Source organism: Brachyhypopomus gauderio, chromosome 4 (genome assembly GCF_052324685.1).
Source record: "Brachyhypopomus gauderio isolate BG-103 chromosome 4, BGAUD_0.2, whole genome shotgun sequence".
Taxonomy (NCBI): domain Eukaryota; kingdom Metazoa; phylum Chordata; class Actinopteri; order Gymnotiformes; family Hypopomidae; genus Brachyhypopomus; species Brachyhypopomus gauderio.
In genome coordinates, this window is record NC_135214.1 from 17,440,228 (window position 1) to 17,458,323 (window position 18,096).

General features: G+C 47.1%; 1 protein-coding gene across 8 annotated transcripts in view; it reads left to right on the forward strand.

Annotated features, from left to right (window-relative positions):
* myo3b (myosin IIIB) overlaps nucleotides 1-18,096 on the forward strand; it is an 82,428-nt gene that overhangs the window by 22,562 nt on the left and 41,770 nt on the right. For all 8 annotated transcript variants that reach the window (XM_077002756.1, XM_077002748.1, XM_077002750.1 and 5 more), the window contains 14 exons: nucleotides 223-378; nucleotides 2,793-2,877; nucleotides 3,010-3,126; nucleotides 3,493-3,597; nucleotides 3,724-3,807; nucleotides 3,939-4,141; nucleotides 4,529-4,627; nucleotides 4,717-4,831; nucleotides 5,727-5,853; nucleotides 5,959-6,169; nucleotides 7,555-7,702; nucleotides 11,256-11,409; nucleotides 11,520-11,608; nucleotides 11,970-12,099. In XM_077002756.1, coding sequence (XP_076858871.1) covers nucleotides 223-378; nucleotides 2,793-2,877; nucleotides 3,010-3,126; nucleotides 3,493-3,597; nucleotides 3,724-3,807; nucleotides 3,939-4,141; nucleotides 4,529-4,627; nucleotides 4,717-4,831; nucleotides 5,727-5,853; nucleotides 5,959-6,169; nucleotides 7,555-7,702; nucleotides 11,256-11,409; nucleotides 11,520-11,608; nucleotides 11,970-12,099 — 1,823 coding nt within the window. The remainder of the gene's footprint in view (nucleotides 1-222; nucleotides 379-2,792; nucleotides 2,878-3,009; nucleotides 3,127-3,492; nucleotides 3,598-3,723; nucleotides 3,808-3,938; nucleotides 4,142-4,528; nucleotides 4,628-4,716; nucleotides 4,832-5,726; nucleotides 5,854-5,958; nucleotides 6,170-7,554; nucleotides 7,703-11,255; nucleotides 11,410-11,519; nucleotides 11,609-11,969; nucleotides 12,100-18,096) is intronic.

Here is an 18,096-nt window from a genome sequence, read left to right on the forward strand (position 1 = left end):
ACAGAGATAGAGAGCCTGCCTGTGTCTCCGTTTGTCTCGTGAGCCATTAGGCTGCTCCACACTGGAGGGAGGAGGATGTTCAGGTGACTTTCAACATCCCTAGAAATGTGCTTCTTAACCACGAGCTGCAGGAAGCGGAACGATGCATCCATGTTCCTCAGTGCGCGAATCCTGCGTCTTTCCTCTCACGTCCACAGTCTCTGTGTCTCTCTCGTTTCACAGGTGCTTGATAAAAGACTTCGAGGCCCGTCCGTCGGTGACCCACCTGCTGGAGCACCCCTTCATCAAACAGGCTCACGGCAAAGACTCAGCCCTGCGACGGCAGCTCGCCATTCTCATAAAGGACCAGCAGAGCGTCGCCGGCAGGACCAGGATCAAGTACGTGCCACCTACCTCATCGTTCAGTCCACCGCCGCCATCTTGCCCTTCCTCACACAGATGGGTTGTTGGCATCGTGGGTTAAGAGTTTGGCCTTAAACTGCGAAATGTTTTGACAGAAATGCTAAGGTAAAAGATGAGTAGTAGTGGCTATAACAGTCAATAGTTAAGTAATTGAGTTTAGCATTTGAGTCAGAGTGTTGGGTCAGTCAGGTGACAGCAGTTAAGGACACAAGTTAGCCTCTTATGTGTAACTATTTTAATTAAATGCAGGACGTCACAAGTTTTAAAACAAATTTGTTATTTGTATATATTGCATATGTGGATTTGAGTCAGGTAAAATACATTTTCTCAATTTTTAATATTACATCAGCTGAAGAAAATTATATATTACCTTTAAATGAATGGTAAAACCATTCTCGCTAGTGGACTCTGACTTGGGGATCCTACTGAACTACTTTGGTCTTTTGGACATGAACCTTCTCATGGAGGAATTAATGGTGTATTAAAGTGCTTTGGTTGATGAACAGTCGATTTGACGTGTTGCTCGTGTCCTTGACATTAGTATCACATCACTTGGAAAAACAGGAATACACAGCAGTACACAGGCCTTCTGAAGTCCCGTGGGTGGCGTGTACTGTGCATGCCTTCAGCAGTAATTTTCATGGTCAGGTTAAAGAGTCAAGCTCTTAAACAGTCTCTTAAATCAGAGCAGCCAGGTATATCTTCCCCAGTTAGCTGTGGAGAGGTGTCGCTTCGCTGGGCTTCTTACTTTATAGCTGATAAATGCTCTGCTGTGGTTTATGTGTTTGACATCGCTGTACAGCATTGTTTCTGCCTCTCTCATGCTGCGGTTCAGAGACATGCTTGCTCTGACTCGTGCTGTACTGCTTGTCACCAGCAGGGGGCAGAATGCTATCTCTGTGAGGTTTACAGGTTGCCCATTTTGAGCCAGTCTAGGCTGTCTGTGCCCTTGTGCAGTGAGTGTGAGGATATGATCTGATGGGGAAACGTTACAGTGAGACTGATGCAATGTGAGTGATTTTGGACACTAGCTTACATTAATGAGACTAACTGTTTTCACCAGCTCATGCTTAAATAAGACTGGTGAACATCAAACTCTCTCCAATTCTGACAGAAAATAAAATTTCCCTTCAGTAAATTTAGAACTTATTTATTTTCCTGTGAGAAGTTTAATATGCAGCATCTCATACTAATACAAACTGCTTATCAGACTGTGTTTATGTTTGAGTCTTTAGTGTAGGTCTGATAATAAAGCTGCAACACCAGTGTTTCAGGAACCATTCCTGGCTCATTAATCTGCACTAAACAGATCCACATATACCAGACACCCAGGACAATTCAGACTCTTGTTCAAAATACCAAGCTGGTGTCCACTTTGAGGAGTTCTTGAATCCGCCTTCATTCTCAGAGTTGCTTTATTTTGTTTCTTATTTTGGTAAAATGAACAATAAATTACTTTGTAATGGGTACAGGTGTGGGAGAGAGGAGATGAGGGGAAAGGAGGAGAGAGAGAGAGAGAGAGAGAGAGAGAGGGAGAGGGAGTGGAGAAAGAGAGGCAGTCTGTGAGGAAATTCAACAAGATTATCGGCTTGTGATGGAATAGTGTCTGCTGTCCTGGTTTAGCCACACAGGTCAGAGGTCAGATTAGGAATCCTCTCACTCAGAGTGGTCAGTGGCCACTGGCTGTGACGATGAAGGCTGAAAGATTTGCTGGAGCTGGGGCATTGGCTCGTAACACTGGACACATGATGAATGTGCGTGAGTCCTGCTCAGAGCTCAGCATAGCCAATATTAGAGGAGCATCACAAAAGAGAAGACAAACTTATTCCATTTGTTTGTATTTCAGTAATGCACATTTTGATAACACTGAAATATTGATTTAGATTATTTTATCACAATAACATGTACACTTAAAAATGTGCATCTGCGATTTGCAGTCGGTCAGTCCCTTTTCTCTTAAACATGAATAGACACTGTACTTCTAATAAAGTTGAGATGGTATAGTGACTATCTCTTTCTCTCTTTCAGTACCTCTCTCTCCATCCTTCCCTCCCTTCTCCTTGTCTCTCTCCCTCTGCTCTGAACACAGTCTAACATGTCCTCACACTGTGCTAGCTCAGGCCCTGGGGGCTTTGTGCTGTGAATGGACCAGCTGCTCCCATGCTAACCTTCTGCTCCATAGGTCATAACACATAATACAGGAGCAAACTCTTATCAAGTGCTGCAACTACCTACTATAATGGACTACAAATCCCAGAGGACAAACCCCCGCCAGAGTCCACCACTTAGCTCAGCATGCCTCAGGCATGGATGTGTGGGTGTATGAATGTGTAGCATTCTCCTACAGTGAAAATTCTTTATACTTGACAATGCATTTTTATCTTTTACAGACACGAGAGGATAAATACTCGGAAAACGCTGCTTATTGACAGTTGCGCTAATGATGACCTGGTCAACCTGGAGGTTTTGGATGAGGTTAGATTGACTTTACACTGAATTCCCAAGTCCTCGAACACAAATGTATTGAGCACAAAAAAGTACTGAAATGCACTTTCTTGTGTGAGGTCTGTCATTTGTAATAGGTACATCATTGTATGCTTTATACAGGAAACTATAATCACACATCTTCAGAAGCGCTTTGAACAGCTGCAGATATACACCTATGTTGGAGACATCCTCATCGCTCTGAACCCCTTCCAGAACCTGAACATTTACTCACCACAGGTCAGTGTCTTCAGACACAGCATGGTAATGATAACATGGCTTCCCATCAGTTCTGTTAATTCCTTTCCTCAGTCACCAAGATGTGTCATATAGTTATAGGAATTCATGATAAAAACTGGCCTCATCTCAAGTTGTTTTTGTTTTTATCATTAAACATTATATCAGTATTATTAATCATTGCATCACTCTCTGAATTTTTAGACCCTTCCACAACATACCTTCTATATAAATTTTGCAGTTACTTCACAATTCCTAGCAGTTCCTAAATAGGCCTTGAGATGAATAAATTTGAGATGTTAAGGTGTCTGTGAGACCACTATGGTCTGAGCCATGTGTTCTACACATTAAAGATCAGTTTCTCTCCAGTTCTCCTATCTATATCATGGCGCAAAACGTTCCGACAATCCTCCTCATATCTTCGCAACTGCGGATGCAGCCTACCAGGGCATGGTGACCTTCTGCAAGGACCAGGTATCACCTTGTAGAGAACTTTTGCGTGACTTCTCAGGTTCTCGTTGGCTCCTCTGAGGCCTTGGGTTACGTGCCTGCCGTTGATGGGAGACGGCAGTGTGTCAGCTTGTCTTCCTGTGGTTTCAGTGCATAATCATCAGTGGAGAGAGTGGAGCAGGCAAGACGGAAAGTGCCCACCTCATCGTCCAGCATCTCACGTTTTTGGGGAAGGTACAGTAGGACTTACTGGAGCGTAACTTTGTGACAGATTTGTGAACTAAACACACGTGTTACATGGAGAGTTTGATCAAGGTGAGAATGTTTCCTGCTGTGCTATGCTAATGCTAGCTTAATCTTCCCAGGCAAACAACCGTACTCTTCGAGAGAAGATCCTGCAAGTGAACCCCCTGGTGGAAGCATTTGGCAATGCATGCACAGCCATTAACGATAACTCCAGTCGCTTCGGGAAGTACTTGGAGATGAAGTTCACGTCTACCGGTGCCATTATGGGTGCTAAGATCTCTGAGTACCTCCTGGAAAAATCAAGAGTCATCAAACAGGCTATGTGAGAATCATGCTAACTGCTGCACTCATATCCAGAGCTAACACTAAACCATGTGAGAATCCTGCTAAACTGCCTCACTCATATCCAGAGCTAACACTAAACCATGTGAGAATCCTGCTAAACTGCCTCACTCATGCCCAGAGCTAACGCTAAATCATGTGAGAATCATGCTAACTGCCTCACTCATGCCCAGAGCAAACGCTAAATCATATGAGAATCATGCTAATTGCCACACGTGTTCCCTGAGCTAATGCTAATTCTAACACGGCAATGGGTTGCATCATGATTAGCCATTGCTAGCTTGTTTGCTGGCTGAATTTGAAGTCATATGAGGCCAAGTTAACTGCATCTTTTGTGTTCTGTGTCCTGCTTTTGTGCTTTTGGCAGAGGGGAGAAAAACTTCCATATCTTTTATTATATATACGCTGGGCTTTATCACCAAAAGAGCCTCAAGACATACAGACTCCCTGAGAAAACAGCTCCCAGGTACAAAGCTGAAAGAGCAGTTCACCGTTGTACATTGTCTCTAGTGTTCCGTGACTTCTCACCTAAAGTGTCAATTTTTTTGTTTTCAGGTACATTGAGAGTGCAAATGGCGATGTGATGCAGGACATTGTGTCCAGTAAACTCTACACAGACCAGTTTGATGCCATTCAGCACTGTTTCCGTATCATAGGTTTTTCAGAAGAGGTATAGTATATTGGTTTGTCTTTAACAGTTTAAGTCAGTTATATGTTGTCACAAAGCAGCTTTATGAATGCATGGGTCCAAATTCCTAATGAGCAAGCTAGGGACAACAGTGGGAAGGAAAAATTCCCTAGGCGGGGTTGGAAAGAAACCTTTGGAGGACTAGACAAGATATATAATAGACAAGTCAAGTCGAGAGGCTTTTATTGTCATTACATCTGAGTACATGTACATAGTGTAATGAAATGACATTCCTCCAGAACCGTGGTGCAAAATCAATCAACAATACAACAGACCACACAAAGTGCAACGGGGTAACAAATGTGCAGCATGGAACAATATTACTACAATAAGTAGCATAACACTACAATAAATACAGCAGACAAGAGACAATTGACAGACATGACAGTGCAGTGCTAGTACAGTATAATGTAGTGTGAGTGGTGTCAGAGATAAGTGACATACATGAACACAGTAGTTCTGAGGTAGAGTTTAATAGTATTTTTACCAGGTGAAGAAGTCATTCCCCTACATACAGTGTTTGACACTGAAATTTACCCGGTGCGACTGATATTTTTATCAGTGCGACAGGACTACAGTCCCACCCCACTGCTGTCTTGGGATCTGAACCCATGACCTTACAAGTACTCACATTTTGTTGTACTTACTGTACTAGGTGAGACAGAGGACCAGGTTGTCCTCAGCCTTCCGCATCAACCGGGTTAAGATGCATTCAGAGCTTGTCAGAGTTAATGAGACATTTCAGTGATACTTGTTATTTGTCTCTGATCTCTGAACCAAGGCACTTTTCAAGCTCTTTAATTTCAGCACTTGTTTGTGATGTTTTAAAACTCTCTGGTTATCATTTAGTAATTTATTTCAAATCCTTTTTTTGCAGGAGGTGAATTCCATATACAAAATCCTGGCAGCTATTCTAAACATCGGCAATATCGAGTTTACCTCCATCACCTCTCAGCACCAAACAGATAAGAGTGAAGTGCCCAACCCTGAGGCCTTAGAGAATGGTGAGAGCTCTGAAGGACAGGAGTATCATAAAGATTGTTCTAGTTTCAGTGTTTGCCAGTTTTGCCAATGTGCTGATCTGCTTCCTCGCTCTTTGGCCCACGCAGCCGCCGCGCTGCTGTGTATCGGTCCAGAGGAGCTCCAGGAGGCTTTGACCTCCCACTGTGTGGTGACACGCGGTGAGACCATCATCCGCACTAACACAGTGGACAAGGCCATGGACGTGAGGGACGCCATGTCCAAGGCCCTTTATGGGTGTCTTTTCAGCTGGATAGTCAACCGCATCAATGCCCTGCTCCAGTCCGACGCCGGCGTCTGGTACGTAGATCTCACGGCTGCCGCATGGCCAGACATCACGGGTGTGGTCTCAGATGTGGCCGCCTTTAGCTCAGTTACTTCTTGAGAGGATCCAGGACCGTGTGAGTTCGATGGGGAATTGGCCCTCAGAATGAAAAACTTCCAAGCTACTGAAACAATATTCCAAGGTCATCTCATGAACTGGAATGGCCTCTTCTTGAACAAATGGATAAGGGAAAAGCGAGAGAGAATAGTGAGAGAATAGTGAAAAGCTGTGAAAAGACATGAGTATTCACCGGGATGTCTTTTGTAAATAACCAGTAGTTCAGATATAGCCAAAACAGTTTCAAATCATACATTGTTAACACTGTATTGTATTTATGTTCATAGTGTTGGCTCTTAATATCTAATGCAGAAATCTAAATTCAGAAAATTATAAATTTTGAATATAATACACATTTTGAATGATAGAGTAAATGATTCTTGAAGCATTCATACATTCAGACCTTCTTAATCAGGGTCACCGGGGTCTGTAGCCAGTCCTGGCTGCACAAGGCTCTAGGCGGGAAGCAACCGATCAGTGCGTGTAAAACGTTACTCAATTCCACAACACCATTAACCCCTAAAAATATGCATATATTTTTCCAGGCCAATGTACATATTTATCAGTGTGAGGACACGAGACCCCGCTAGGTCAATTGTATGCAAAATCGGATGTGATTATTCTTGGCCAGAAGCGGGACGTTCAGACGTGTGGCTAATGCCAAGTGTGTCCTCTCGTGGCCTTTGCCTGCCGCTGCTGCGTGGCTCTTCACGTCTTTGCCAGCGTGTATTGTGTGTGCTCAGCCTCTGCACTTTAAAGGTGACCTCCAACTCAGCCAGACTGCCTCGCCGTTCCTGACGATTAACATTCGCTAGGGCAAGAAAAGAGGAGCTCAGTGAGAGAAAAAAAAGAGAGTAGTTGCTATAAATTTTTGATACGGAGTTGCATTGAGAAAAAAAATATCCAGATGATTAAAAAGACTTCAGAGAAAGAGAAAGCTGGCTCATTGATCCTTTCAGATGGAAACATTTGGAGTTGTCATCAGCTCTGATGCCTCTCCGGTCCACTGTGCTAGAGCCAAACACGGATGATTTTTTAACACCAATCATCTCTGTTTTCAACTTTATTGTCACTAATAACCTGTTAAGTGTGATGGGAGATGACCTTGGAAAACTGTCGGAATAGCTTGCAGTCAGTGTGTGTATGAGTGTGTTTCAGTCTAAGGGCCAAGCCCCTAAACCCAAATGATACAGTATCCTGTCCCCAGACCTTTGTTTTTGCTGTTGTGGAGAGGATGTAAATGATTGTGGTTTGAGGAATGGCAATGCCTGTAACAGCAATTGGCCTCTCTCCGTCTGTGAAGTGTGGAGGAGAGCGGTGTGCACGTGGGCATCCTGGACATCTTTGGCTTCGAGAACTTCAGGCAGAACTCATTTGAGCAGCTGTGCATCAACATCGCCAATGAGCAGATCCAGTTCTACTTCAACCAGCACATCTTCACCCTCGAACAGGTGAGGTTCAGTACATCTTCACCCTCGACCATGTTAGGTTAAGTACATCTTCACCCTCAAACAGGTGAGGTTCAGTACATCTTCACCCTTGAACAGGTGAGGTTCAGTGCATCTTCACTCTCAAACAGGTGAGGTTCAGTACATCTTCACCCTCAAACATGTGAGGTTCAGTACATCTTCACTCTCAAACAGGTGAGGTTCAGTACATCTTCACCCTCAAACAGGTAAGGTTCAGTACATCTTCACTCTCAAACAGGTGAGGTTCAGTACATCTTCACTCTCAAACAGGTGAGGTTCAGTACATCTTCACCCTCAAACAGGTGAGGTTCAGTACATCTTCACTCTCAAACAGGTGAGGTTCAGTACATTTTCACCCTCAAACAGGTGAGGTTCAGTACATCTTCACTCTCAAACAGGTGAGGTTCAGTACATCTTCACTCTCAAACAGGTGAGGTTCAGTACATCTTCACTCTCAAACAGGTGAGGTTCAGTACATCTTCACTCTCAAACAGGTGAGGTTCAGTACATTTTCACCCTCAAACAGGTGAGGTTCAGTACATATTCACCCTCAAACATGTGAGGTTCAGTACATCTTCACCATCAAACAGGTGAGGTTCATTACATCTTCACCCTCAAAGAGGTGAGGTGCAGTGCAGTGTGTGTGAGAAGTCCGGTGCAGTGTGTCTGAGGAGTCCAGTGCAGTGTGTCTGAGGAGTCCGGTGCAGTGTGTCTGAGGAGTCCAGTGCAGTGTGTCTGAGGAGTCCAGTGCAGTGTGTCTGAGGAGTCCTGTGCAGTGTGTCTGAGGAGTCCGGTGCAGTGTATGTGAGGAGTCCGGTGCAGTGTGTCTGAGGAGTCCGGTGCAGTGTATGTGAGGAGTCCTGTGCAGTGTGTCTGAGGAGTCCGGTGCAGTGTGTCTGAGGAGTCCGGTGCAGTGTGTGTAAGAGATCACACTCTCACTCACATTCACTCACTCACTCACATTCACTCACTCACTCACTCACTCACTCACTCACTCACACTCACTCACTCATTCACGCACTCAGTCACTCACCGTGTGTCTTTCACTCTCTCTCACTTTCTCTCTCACTCTTTCTCTCTGAAAATACAAGTTCATCTATGCTTTATTTGGCATGACAGGGAAAAGTCTGGCAAAGCGCTACACTCTTAAGCTAGTTTGAGCCGTAATTAATAATACAACACATAGATCCAAAACTTCATAGAAACTAAAACTTCACAGTAACTATAATAAAAGTATGAAAGTATCGGAAATAGTATAAATGTGTGTGGGGGGTGTTTGGATTGCGGTTGGAGATCCTAATTTTTGTCATGTTCATACTGTTAGAGTGATACTGTGTGGCGTCCTTGTGACTAATTTTGGCAGGTAGGAGTCTGTGATGATGTGATTGTGTTTTGTGCATGAAAAGACACATCACTCCTCAGTTGCCACTGACCAGAGTACCAGAGTCTGACCTCTCTTGATGACTGCTACGTTAAAACAGACCTCTGTTGTCTTTGCTCATTTGTACCCAAAATTATATATTTATCGTGTTAATACCTGTTTAATTTGGTTTATTGTTTAATTTTCCCAGTAGTGAGTAAATGTAGCTTGTTGTCTGTCTCGTTCAGTGTAAAGGATTGAGTCGGGAGCCAAACCTTGGTAGGTGGTGACAGATATTTGTTCCATCTGAAGTTTTTTTGCATTCTGGGTTTGTTTTGGGAAGTCCTTTGTTTTGTTGTTATTGAAGTTGATCATGTATTATGAAAGGGCATTTTCTTATAGTTATATGAGGCACTAAATATCTAATCACTGAAAAAACTTCAGTTAGAAAAACACAGAAAAACTTGTGATGCTGTATGTATAGCTCTCTTATAAAATGAAATTTAACTCATCCCAAATTTTATATGTATCATTTTCTGTGGCAAATAAGAAATTTAAACCAAAAACAAGCACATAAGCAACTGCATTTGACCCCCCAACTCAATAAGAGTGCAGTAATTCAGATAGTGGTTGCTAATGTCATATTTATTGAGTGCTATTTGTTTGTGCTTATTATAGTGTCCATTAGGGAGGAGTGTGTGTGTGCGTGCGTGCGTGTGTGCACGCATGAGCGTGCGGGTGTCTGTGTGTGTGCACGTGTGTCTGTGTGTGTGTGTGTGTGCATGCGTGCATGTGTGTATGTCTGTGTGTGCACATGCGAGTGTGTGTGTGTGTATGTCTGTGTGTGCACATGCGAGTGTGTGTGTGTGTGTGTGTGTGTGTGTTTTCTCAGATGGGTGGGTTTGTAGAAGCATTTGCCTGGCAGGCTGACTGCATAATTTCCCTCATCACTAACAGCAGCTTTACTGAGCTTCATTATAGAGTTGAACACACACAGCTCCTCCTCAACAGTGAACACACACAGCCCCTCCTCAATGGTGAACACACACAGCTCCTCCTCAACGGTGAACACACACAGCCCCTCCTCAATGGTGAACACACACAGCTCCTCCTCAATGGTGAACACACACAGCTCCTCCTCAACGGTGAACACACACAGCTCCTCCTCAACGGTGAACACACACAGCTCCTCCTCAACGGTGAACACACACAGCTCCTCCTCAACGGTGAACACACACAGCTCCTCCTCAACGGTGAACACACACAGCTCCTCCTCAACGGTGAACACACACAGCTCCTCCTCAACGGTGAACACACACAGCTCCTCCTCAACGGTGAACACACACAGCTCCTCCTCAACGGTGAACACACACAGCTCCTCCTCAATGGTGAACACACACAGTCCCTCCTCAATGGTGAACACACACAGCCTCTCCTCAATGGTGAACACACACAGCCCCTCCTCAACGGTGAACACACACAGCTCCTCCTCAACGGTGAGCACACACAGCTCCTCCTCAACGGTGAACACACACAGCTCCTCTTCAATGGTGAACACACACAGCTCCTCTTCAATGGTGAACACACACAGCTCCTCTTCAATGGTGAACACACACAGCCTCTCCTCAATGGTGAACACACACAGCCCCTCCTCAATGGAGAACACACACAGCTCCTCCTCAATGGTGAACACACACAGCTCCTCCTCAACGGTGAACACACACAGCTCCATTAAACTGAGCTTGGACTAAAGCTAGTCGTGATGACTCACCTTCTGAACTGGATGTTGAGAAAAATGTTTTTGTTAGCATAATCATCTTTATGGAATGGCACGCGAGCCAATATATATATATTTTAATTTTTCTAATAGTAATGTAGCGTTGAGGTTCTGTGTTCCATGCCCGTTCATGGAGGCTATTTCAGTGTGTGTTTCACTTATTCTGTGAGATTGGCAACTTTCATCACCAAATAAAATGAGGTGACTGCTTTTCAATCAGACATCTGACTGTGTGTGTGTGTGTGTGTGTGTGTGTGTGTGTGTGTGTGTGTGTGTGTGTGTGTGTGTGTGTGTGTGTGTGTGTGTGTGTGTGTGTGTGTGTGTGTGTGTGTGTGTGTGCATGCGCGCGTGTGTATGTCTGTATGCACGCACATGTCTGTCTGACTGTGTGTATTCAGATGGAGTATCAGAGTGAGGGTGTAGATGCCAGTCTGGTGGAGTACGAGGACAACAGGCCCATCCTGGACATGTTCCTGCAGAAGCCCATGGGTTTGCTGTCTCTGTTGGACGAGGAGAGTCGCTTCCCCCAGGCCACTGACCAGACGCTCGTCGGTAACCACTGCTGCCATGGCCTCTCAATCGTCATGCTAATTCAGTCAACACAGGAAGCATTTACAAAACAGACAATCATTTCCTGGGTTATTTTCTCCTTTTACATCAAGACAAGTTTGAGGACAACCTGCGGTACAAGTACTTCTGGAGACCAAAACGAGTGGAGTTATGCTTTGGAATTCAGCATTATGCCGGACAGGTACAGCTCTGATTGGCTGTTCGTTGTATCTTGTTACTATGATCACTTATCTGCATTCTTCACTCAGACTTCTAAGATAACTATTGATCATCTACCATAACATTCCTTGACTCCTGACCTCAAATCCATTTTCTGATCCCACACTACTAATAACGTACCTGGTCACTTTAAGGCCAAATGTCTAGGGATTTTGATTTAAATACTGATCTTTCTTGACCTTCATTAACTAGCGATTACAAAATCCAAGACCAGATTTTGAATTCAAGGTCCAGACTTGAAGGCTTTTCTCTAGCATGTTCTAGATTCTACATCAGTTTTTGTTTTGTTCTACATCAGTTTTTTGTTGTTGTTTTTTTTTAAGGTGTTGTACAATGTGGATGGGTTTCTGGAGAAGAACAGAGACACTCTCCCTGCGGACATCGTCGTGGTCTTAAGGACATCTGAGAACAAACTCCTACAGCAGCTTTTCAGCAGCCCCCTCACTAAAACAGGTCAGGGTTGACTTCACTCTGGCATCAGCAAAGGCAGGAGTCAGTTCCTGGTCAGAAACATCTCTAAGAGGTCAGAGGTCATCTTGAGGTTCTCAGGTGGTGGTTAGCTCTTAGGTGACATCTCCAACAATTATCATGAGCATCAAGTCAGAATGGTGTTTATATACTCACCAGAGCCAACAGGGATCACAGATGACAGCGGTCACTTCTGGGTCAGCACTACTCTGAAAGGGTCACACATCTGGAAAGGGTTGTAAAAGCCATCATTTGGTTGTGAGAATGATTGTGGCTTGAGGATTTAGGATGAAGATTGGTCAGAGGGACGCGTAATTACTCACACGTTGAGCTGAATGAATGTTGCAGTAACAAGGGGTCAGTCATAGGGCAAGACTTTTAGAGAGAGGTCACACCACTGACAGCGGCCATGTGGAAGTGTGAATGTTTTGGTACAGGCTGTTAAGCCCAGCGCCCTCCTCCCCCCTCTCTTCTCTCTCTCTCTCCCTCCCCCTTTCTTTTTCCCTCTTTTATTACGTTTCAACACAAATCTGCCCCCCCCGACCCCACTTATCCCAGTGCGTGGCAGTTTCCCCGGGGTGTAGTGCAGGGGAGGGAAGAAAGTGAGAACGGAAGAATAGACGGATCTGTTTTGATTTGCGCTAAGCTGTCCCTGGCGCCTTCCCGCTATCGGTCCCGATGGCGCTGCCGCGTTCGGGATATCCACCGGCGATAAGGTCCCGCAAAACCCGGCGGATGAGGCAACGCTGTTTTGCGGGCGGGGCGCTTAGCCCCTCCCCCACCCAGCCCTGTGCCACCAGCGAGGGTCTTAAGAGAGGAGAGCTCAGAGAAGACGGGTGAGACCTCAGCCTCTAGACTCTAGGGGGGCGATTGAGGGGTGAGTGGGTAATTATGAGGTGTGTGTTTCGCACTACTCACTAGGTGTGTTGGTATTCCACTCACTTCTCCTCACGAGCTCACGTTTTAAAAGCAGTTCGATGGGCAGGCAGGGTGTGACTGAAAGACTTAGTTAGGCATCCTCACATCCGCCCCTCATGTGTCCTCCACATATCCGCCCCTCACGTGTCCTCCACACGTCCGCCCCTCACGTGTCCTCCACATATCCGCCCCTCACGTGTCCTCCACACGTCCGCCCCTCACGTGTCCTCCACACATCCGCCCCTCACGTGTCCTCCGCACGTCCGCCCCTCACGTGTCCTCCACACATCCGCCCCTCACGTGTCCTCCACACATCCGCCCCTCACGTGTCCTCCGCACGTCCGCCCCTCACGTGTCCTCCACACATCCGCCCCTCACATGTCCTCCGCACGTCCGCCCCTCACGTGTCCTCCACACATCCGCCCCTCACGTGTCCTCCACACATCCGCTCCTCACGTGTCCTCCACACGTCCGCCCCTCACGTGTCCACTCCTCTCCACACGTCCGCCCCTCACGTGTCCTCCACACATCCGCCCCTCACGTGTCCTCCACACGTCCGCCCCTCACGTGTCCACTCCTCTCCACACGTCCGCCCCTCACGTGTCCTCTGCACGTCCTCTGCTCTTCACACATCTGCCCCTCACGTGTCCTCCACACGTCCGTCCCTCACGTGTCCTCTGCACGTCCTCTCCTCTCCACACGTCCGCCCCTCACGTGTCCTCCACATGTCCACCCCTCACGTGTCCTCTGCACGTCCACTCCTCTCCACACATCTGCCCCTCACGTGTCCTCCACATGTCCACTCCTCTCCACACATCCTCCCCTCACGTGTCCTCCACACGTCCACTCCTTTCCACACATCCGCCCCTCATGTGTCCTCCACACATCCGCCCCTCACGTGTCCTCCACATGTCCGCCCCTTACGTGTCCTCCACACGTCCACTCCTCTCCACACATCTGCCTCTCACGTGTCCTCCACACGTCCGCCCCTCACGTGTCCTCCACACGTCTGCCCCTCATGTGTCCTCCACACGTCCTCTCCTCTCCACACGTCCACCCCTCACGTGTCCTCCATACGTCCGCCCCTCACGTGTCCTCTGCACGTCCACTCCTCTCGACACGTCCACCCCTCACGTGTCCTCCATACGTCCACTCCTCTCCACACATCCGCACCTCACGTGTCCTCCTCCTTTATGGCAGCAGCCTGCCTCGATATTCAGTGATAAAGCTCAGGGGAAAAGGGTCTTCGTTTTAAGTGACAAATACCGGCAAGATGGAAATTTTGATCTTCAGGCTAAAACATGAGGAGATTTTAATTTGCATATATATATTTTCCTCCATCTCACAGATTTCCCTGTTATCTAGAAATGTGCAGTAATCTGCAGCATCTGATAACAATCTTTTTGTCTGTGATGTTTGCTCAAAAATGTCAGTGGCTGCCTTCTTACCACTAGGGGGCAGCCTTGATGACTCAACAACAACAGCTATGCTGCTTTTGTGTCAGGTCTGATTTTTAGTGATGTTTTGATTTGAATCATAATACAAGTACATACAGACAAGAACAAGTCCTACTCTAGGTTCTTTCTGGGAAATATATTCAAGGCATAAACTGTACCTTAAAACACTTTAAACACTCCGTAACATAATAATAATGATAACAATAATAATAATACAGTTTTTGGGGCTGCATTATTAATTATAATGATTATAATGGTTATAATAATAATATTAATGATGATGCACCCATAAGGCAGCTGATTCAGTTGCATTAAGGCTCTTCGTGTAAAGTCCTGGTTTCCTCTGTGTGCCTGGAGTGATCCAGGAGACTCTGGTCCTCAGGATTAGAGAGAAACAGGCTTCAGGTTTAGCTGCCTAACAGTAGTTACAGAGATGAGCGTGTGCATCCCTGACCTGGAAGGATGCCAGCCCCCCAAAAAATCCTCATTCACTGCAATCTCTCACTCTGCCTGCATGCAGCATGCTAACAGTATTCACTTGCACAGAGACGTGGTCAGCATGCATTAGGCCTCCGATTACTAAACAAGCCCCAAACTGCAGCAGTAATTACAGTCAGTGATAATTTCCCATATCGTCTGCTGGAGTGCCACAGCACACACCAACACAGGCCCTGCTGAAACATAATGTGTTTGGCTCATGAAGGATCAAAGCTGATCAGTTAAGTCTGTTGCCTTAGAGCATCTTGGCAAAACTGGCACCGCCATCTCGTATTGCAGCGGAAAACCTGCGATATTGGAACCAGACTTTAGCGTAGAAGCAGGAAACCCACTCCGGGCTTTTAGAACTAAAAAAATAAGCTCCTATTTATGGTGGTAGGCGGCCCTTCCTCGCCCGCGGAGGCCATCTTTGGGCGCTGAGGCTGCCCGCCCGCACGGCACAGTATTGTCGGAGGAAATGGATTATATCTCCATGGACAAATTTCACCTGAACCTGAGCCCATGGCTGGATGAGGCGTCTTGGAGTGTTTGTCTTGGCCCTGCTCTAAAAGGCTCCACGGGGCCACTCCTCTGTGTGTGCACACTCAGGCTGTATGTGTACGCTCCTTGGTCTGGCTTTTGTGCGTCGTGTTCAACAGCTGTGCATTAGAACAGGAGCATATGTTCTGGTGGACTTGAAAGAAAGTATAATTTGTCATTTTTGCAGGATAGTAATGTTGTGTGTGTTTCAGATCTGGATGAATATGGAAAGAAAAACATAAGGCAAATGAAGACATCCCAAGCCTTGCTTAAGCCCTGATCTCTGCCTATATTGACATTGGGCTTTGTATGCGTGAGATGAGTTTACCACTCATGGCTGCATGGTTCAGTACACAGTGAAATGGCTGCTTGCTCGTGGTTCATCTGCCCACAGTTGAACCTTCTGCATAGACTTTTCAGGCATGTCATGAGACTCTGGTTAAAATCAGTAAAACATCTTCAGCATTCTAGTCCTTTCAGCTCCTGTGCATGTTCAGTGTGGAGCCTCCCGCACTCCCCGTGATGGAGGACGAACCCCAGAAGATAGAAACCCCGAACGGACACCCACCTGTACCATCATCCCCTCATCATTCAGCCTGGCTCCTGCAATCGCAACGGAAACGTTTAGCCCCGGTCCCGCTCTCAGGGCAGGTCCGACACACCACCTGCTGTGTTTGAGCAGCAGCCGTGCCTCCGTTGAATCCTAGAGCATCTCCTGGTGAATGGAGGTGGAGGGGAGGTGGAGGGGGGGTGGAGGGGAGGTGGGAGGGGGGTGGAGGGGAGGTGGGGGGGGGTGGTGGAGGGGAGGTGGGAGGGGGGTGGAGGGGAGGTGGGAGGGGGGTGGAGGGGAGGTGAAGGGGAGGCGAAGGGGGCAGTGGTGGTGTCAGACACCCAAAGCCCATCACACCACAAGTCCGACTGGCGAGTCCAGCCCGGCGGAGAAACGTGACACTCGGACCTCCTCTAGGACGAGTCTCAGCACGAGGCCCGGTACCAAGTGCTCGATGGAGGACATGAAGGTGTGGGGTTGAGGGGTGGAGGTGGGGGTGGGTGCTGTCAGGCGGTGGAACAATCTCATTTGCTTGGCTGCTGAGTCGAGTTTCGAGAATGGATCTTATTTATTAAAAAAAGGGGGGGGGGGGGGGGGGGCACGCCAGCGTCGGTACGAGAGAGCGCACAACAGAGACCGTGTCGTGGCGCGCGCGAGAGAGAGAGAGAGAAGAGCGACGTGTCTCGCAGGCCTCTGCTGCAGTCGGCTTGTAAAGGCTGTCGTCTGACGACTTTGATTGTCCCCCGTGTAGACGTCTGGCTCCCGGGCCTGTGCACTACAAGGCCAGCCCAGCCTCTGATGAAAGAAAGAGGCGAGGTGTCATATTGAAGCAGGGATTGCTTTTTAATCCGGGGCACACTGACTATTCTTGTCAATAGAAACCCAATACATGTGCCAACTTGAGGGTATTTTTTTTCTGCAGGAATCTTGCTGGGCTTAATTTTCAAAGTGAATGCACAGATGCCAGGGAAGGGCTTTTTTCTCTCTCTCTCTCTCCCTCCCTCTCCCCCTGTCTTTCTCTCTCTCTCTCTCTCTCTCTCTCTCTCTCTCTCTCTCTCTCTCTCTCTCTCTCTCTCTCTCTCTCTCTCTCTCTCTCTCTCTCTCTCTCTCTCTCTCCCTCGTTCTCTGCTGGTAGTTTTTCCGGAAGCAGTGCACGTGAAGCTGAGATGATGGGTGTCATCCTGTTTCACAGAGTTGCGTCTCAGCAGACAGACTGACCCGATGGCGAGGGCGCATGTGCGTGTGTCTCTGCTGCTGAACCTGTCTGGCAGAACCACACCGTCTTCACAACTGCCTCTATTTACAAAGAGTCTTCATTCCAGGGAGTGCAGCAGAGAGAAAGGCTGTGTTAGGAGTATACCTGGCTGTGTTAGGAGTGTACCTGGTTGTGTTAGGAGTATACCTGGCTGTGTTAGGAGTATACCTGGCTGTGTTAGGAGTATACCTGGTTGTGTTAGGAGTATACCTGGCTGTGTTAGGAGTATACCTGGCTGTGTTAGGAGTATACCTGGCTGTGTTAGGAGTGTACCTGGCTGTGTTAGGAGTGTACCTGGCTGTGTTAGGAGTGTACCTGGCTGTGTTAGGAGTATACCTGGCTGTGATAGGAGTATACCTGGCTGTGATAGGAGTGTACCTGGCTGTGTTAGGAGTGTACCTGGTTGTGTTAGGAGTGTACCTGGCTGTGTTAGGAGTATACCTGGCTGTGATAGGAGTATACCTGGCTGTGATAGGAGTGTACCTGGCTGTGTTAGGAGTGTACCTGGCTGTGTTAGGAGTATACCTGGCTGTGTTAGGAGTATACCTGGCTGTGTTAGGAGTGTACCTGGCTGTGTTAGGAGTGTACCTGGCTGTGATAGGAGTATACCTGGCTGTGATAGGAGTGTACCTGGCTGTGTTAGGAGTGTACCTGGTTGTGTTAGGAGTATACCTGGCTGTGTTAGGAGTGTACCTGGCTGTGTTAGGAGTATACCTGGCTGTGTTAGGAGTGTACCTGGCTGTGTTAGGAGTGTACCGTGTTAGGAGTGTACCTGGCTGTGTTAG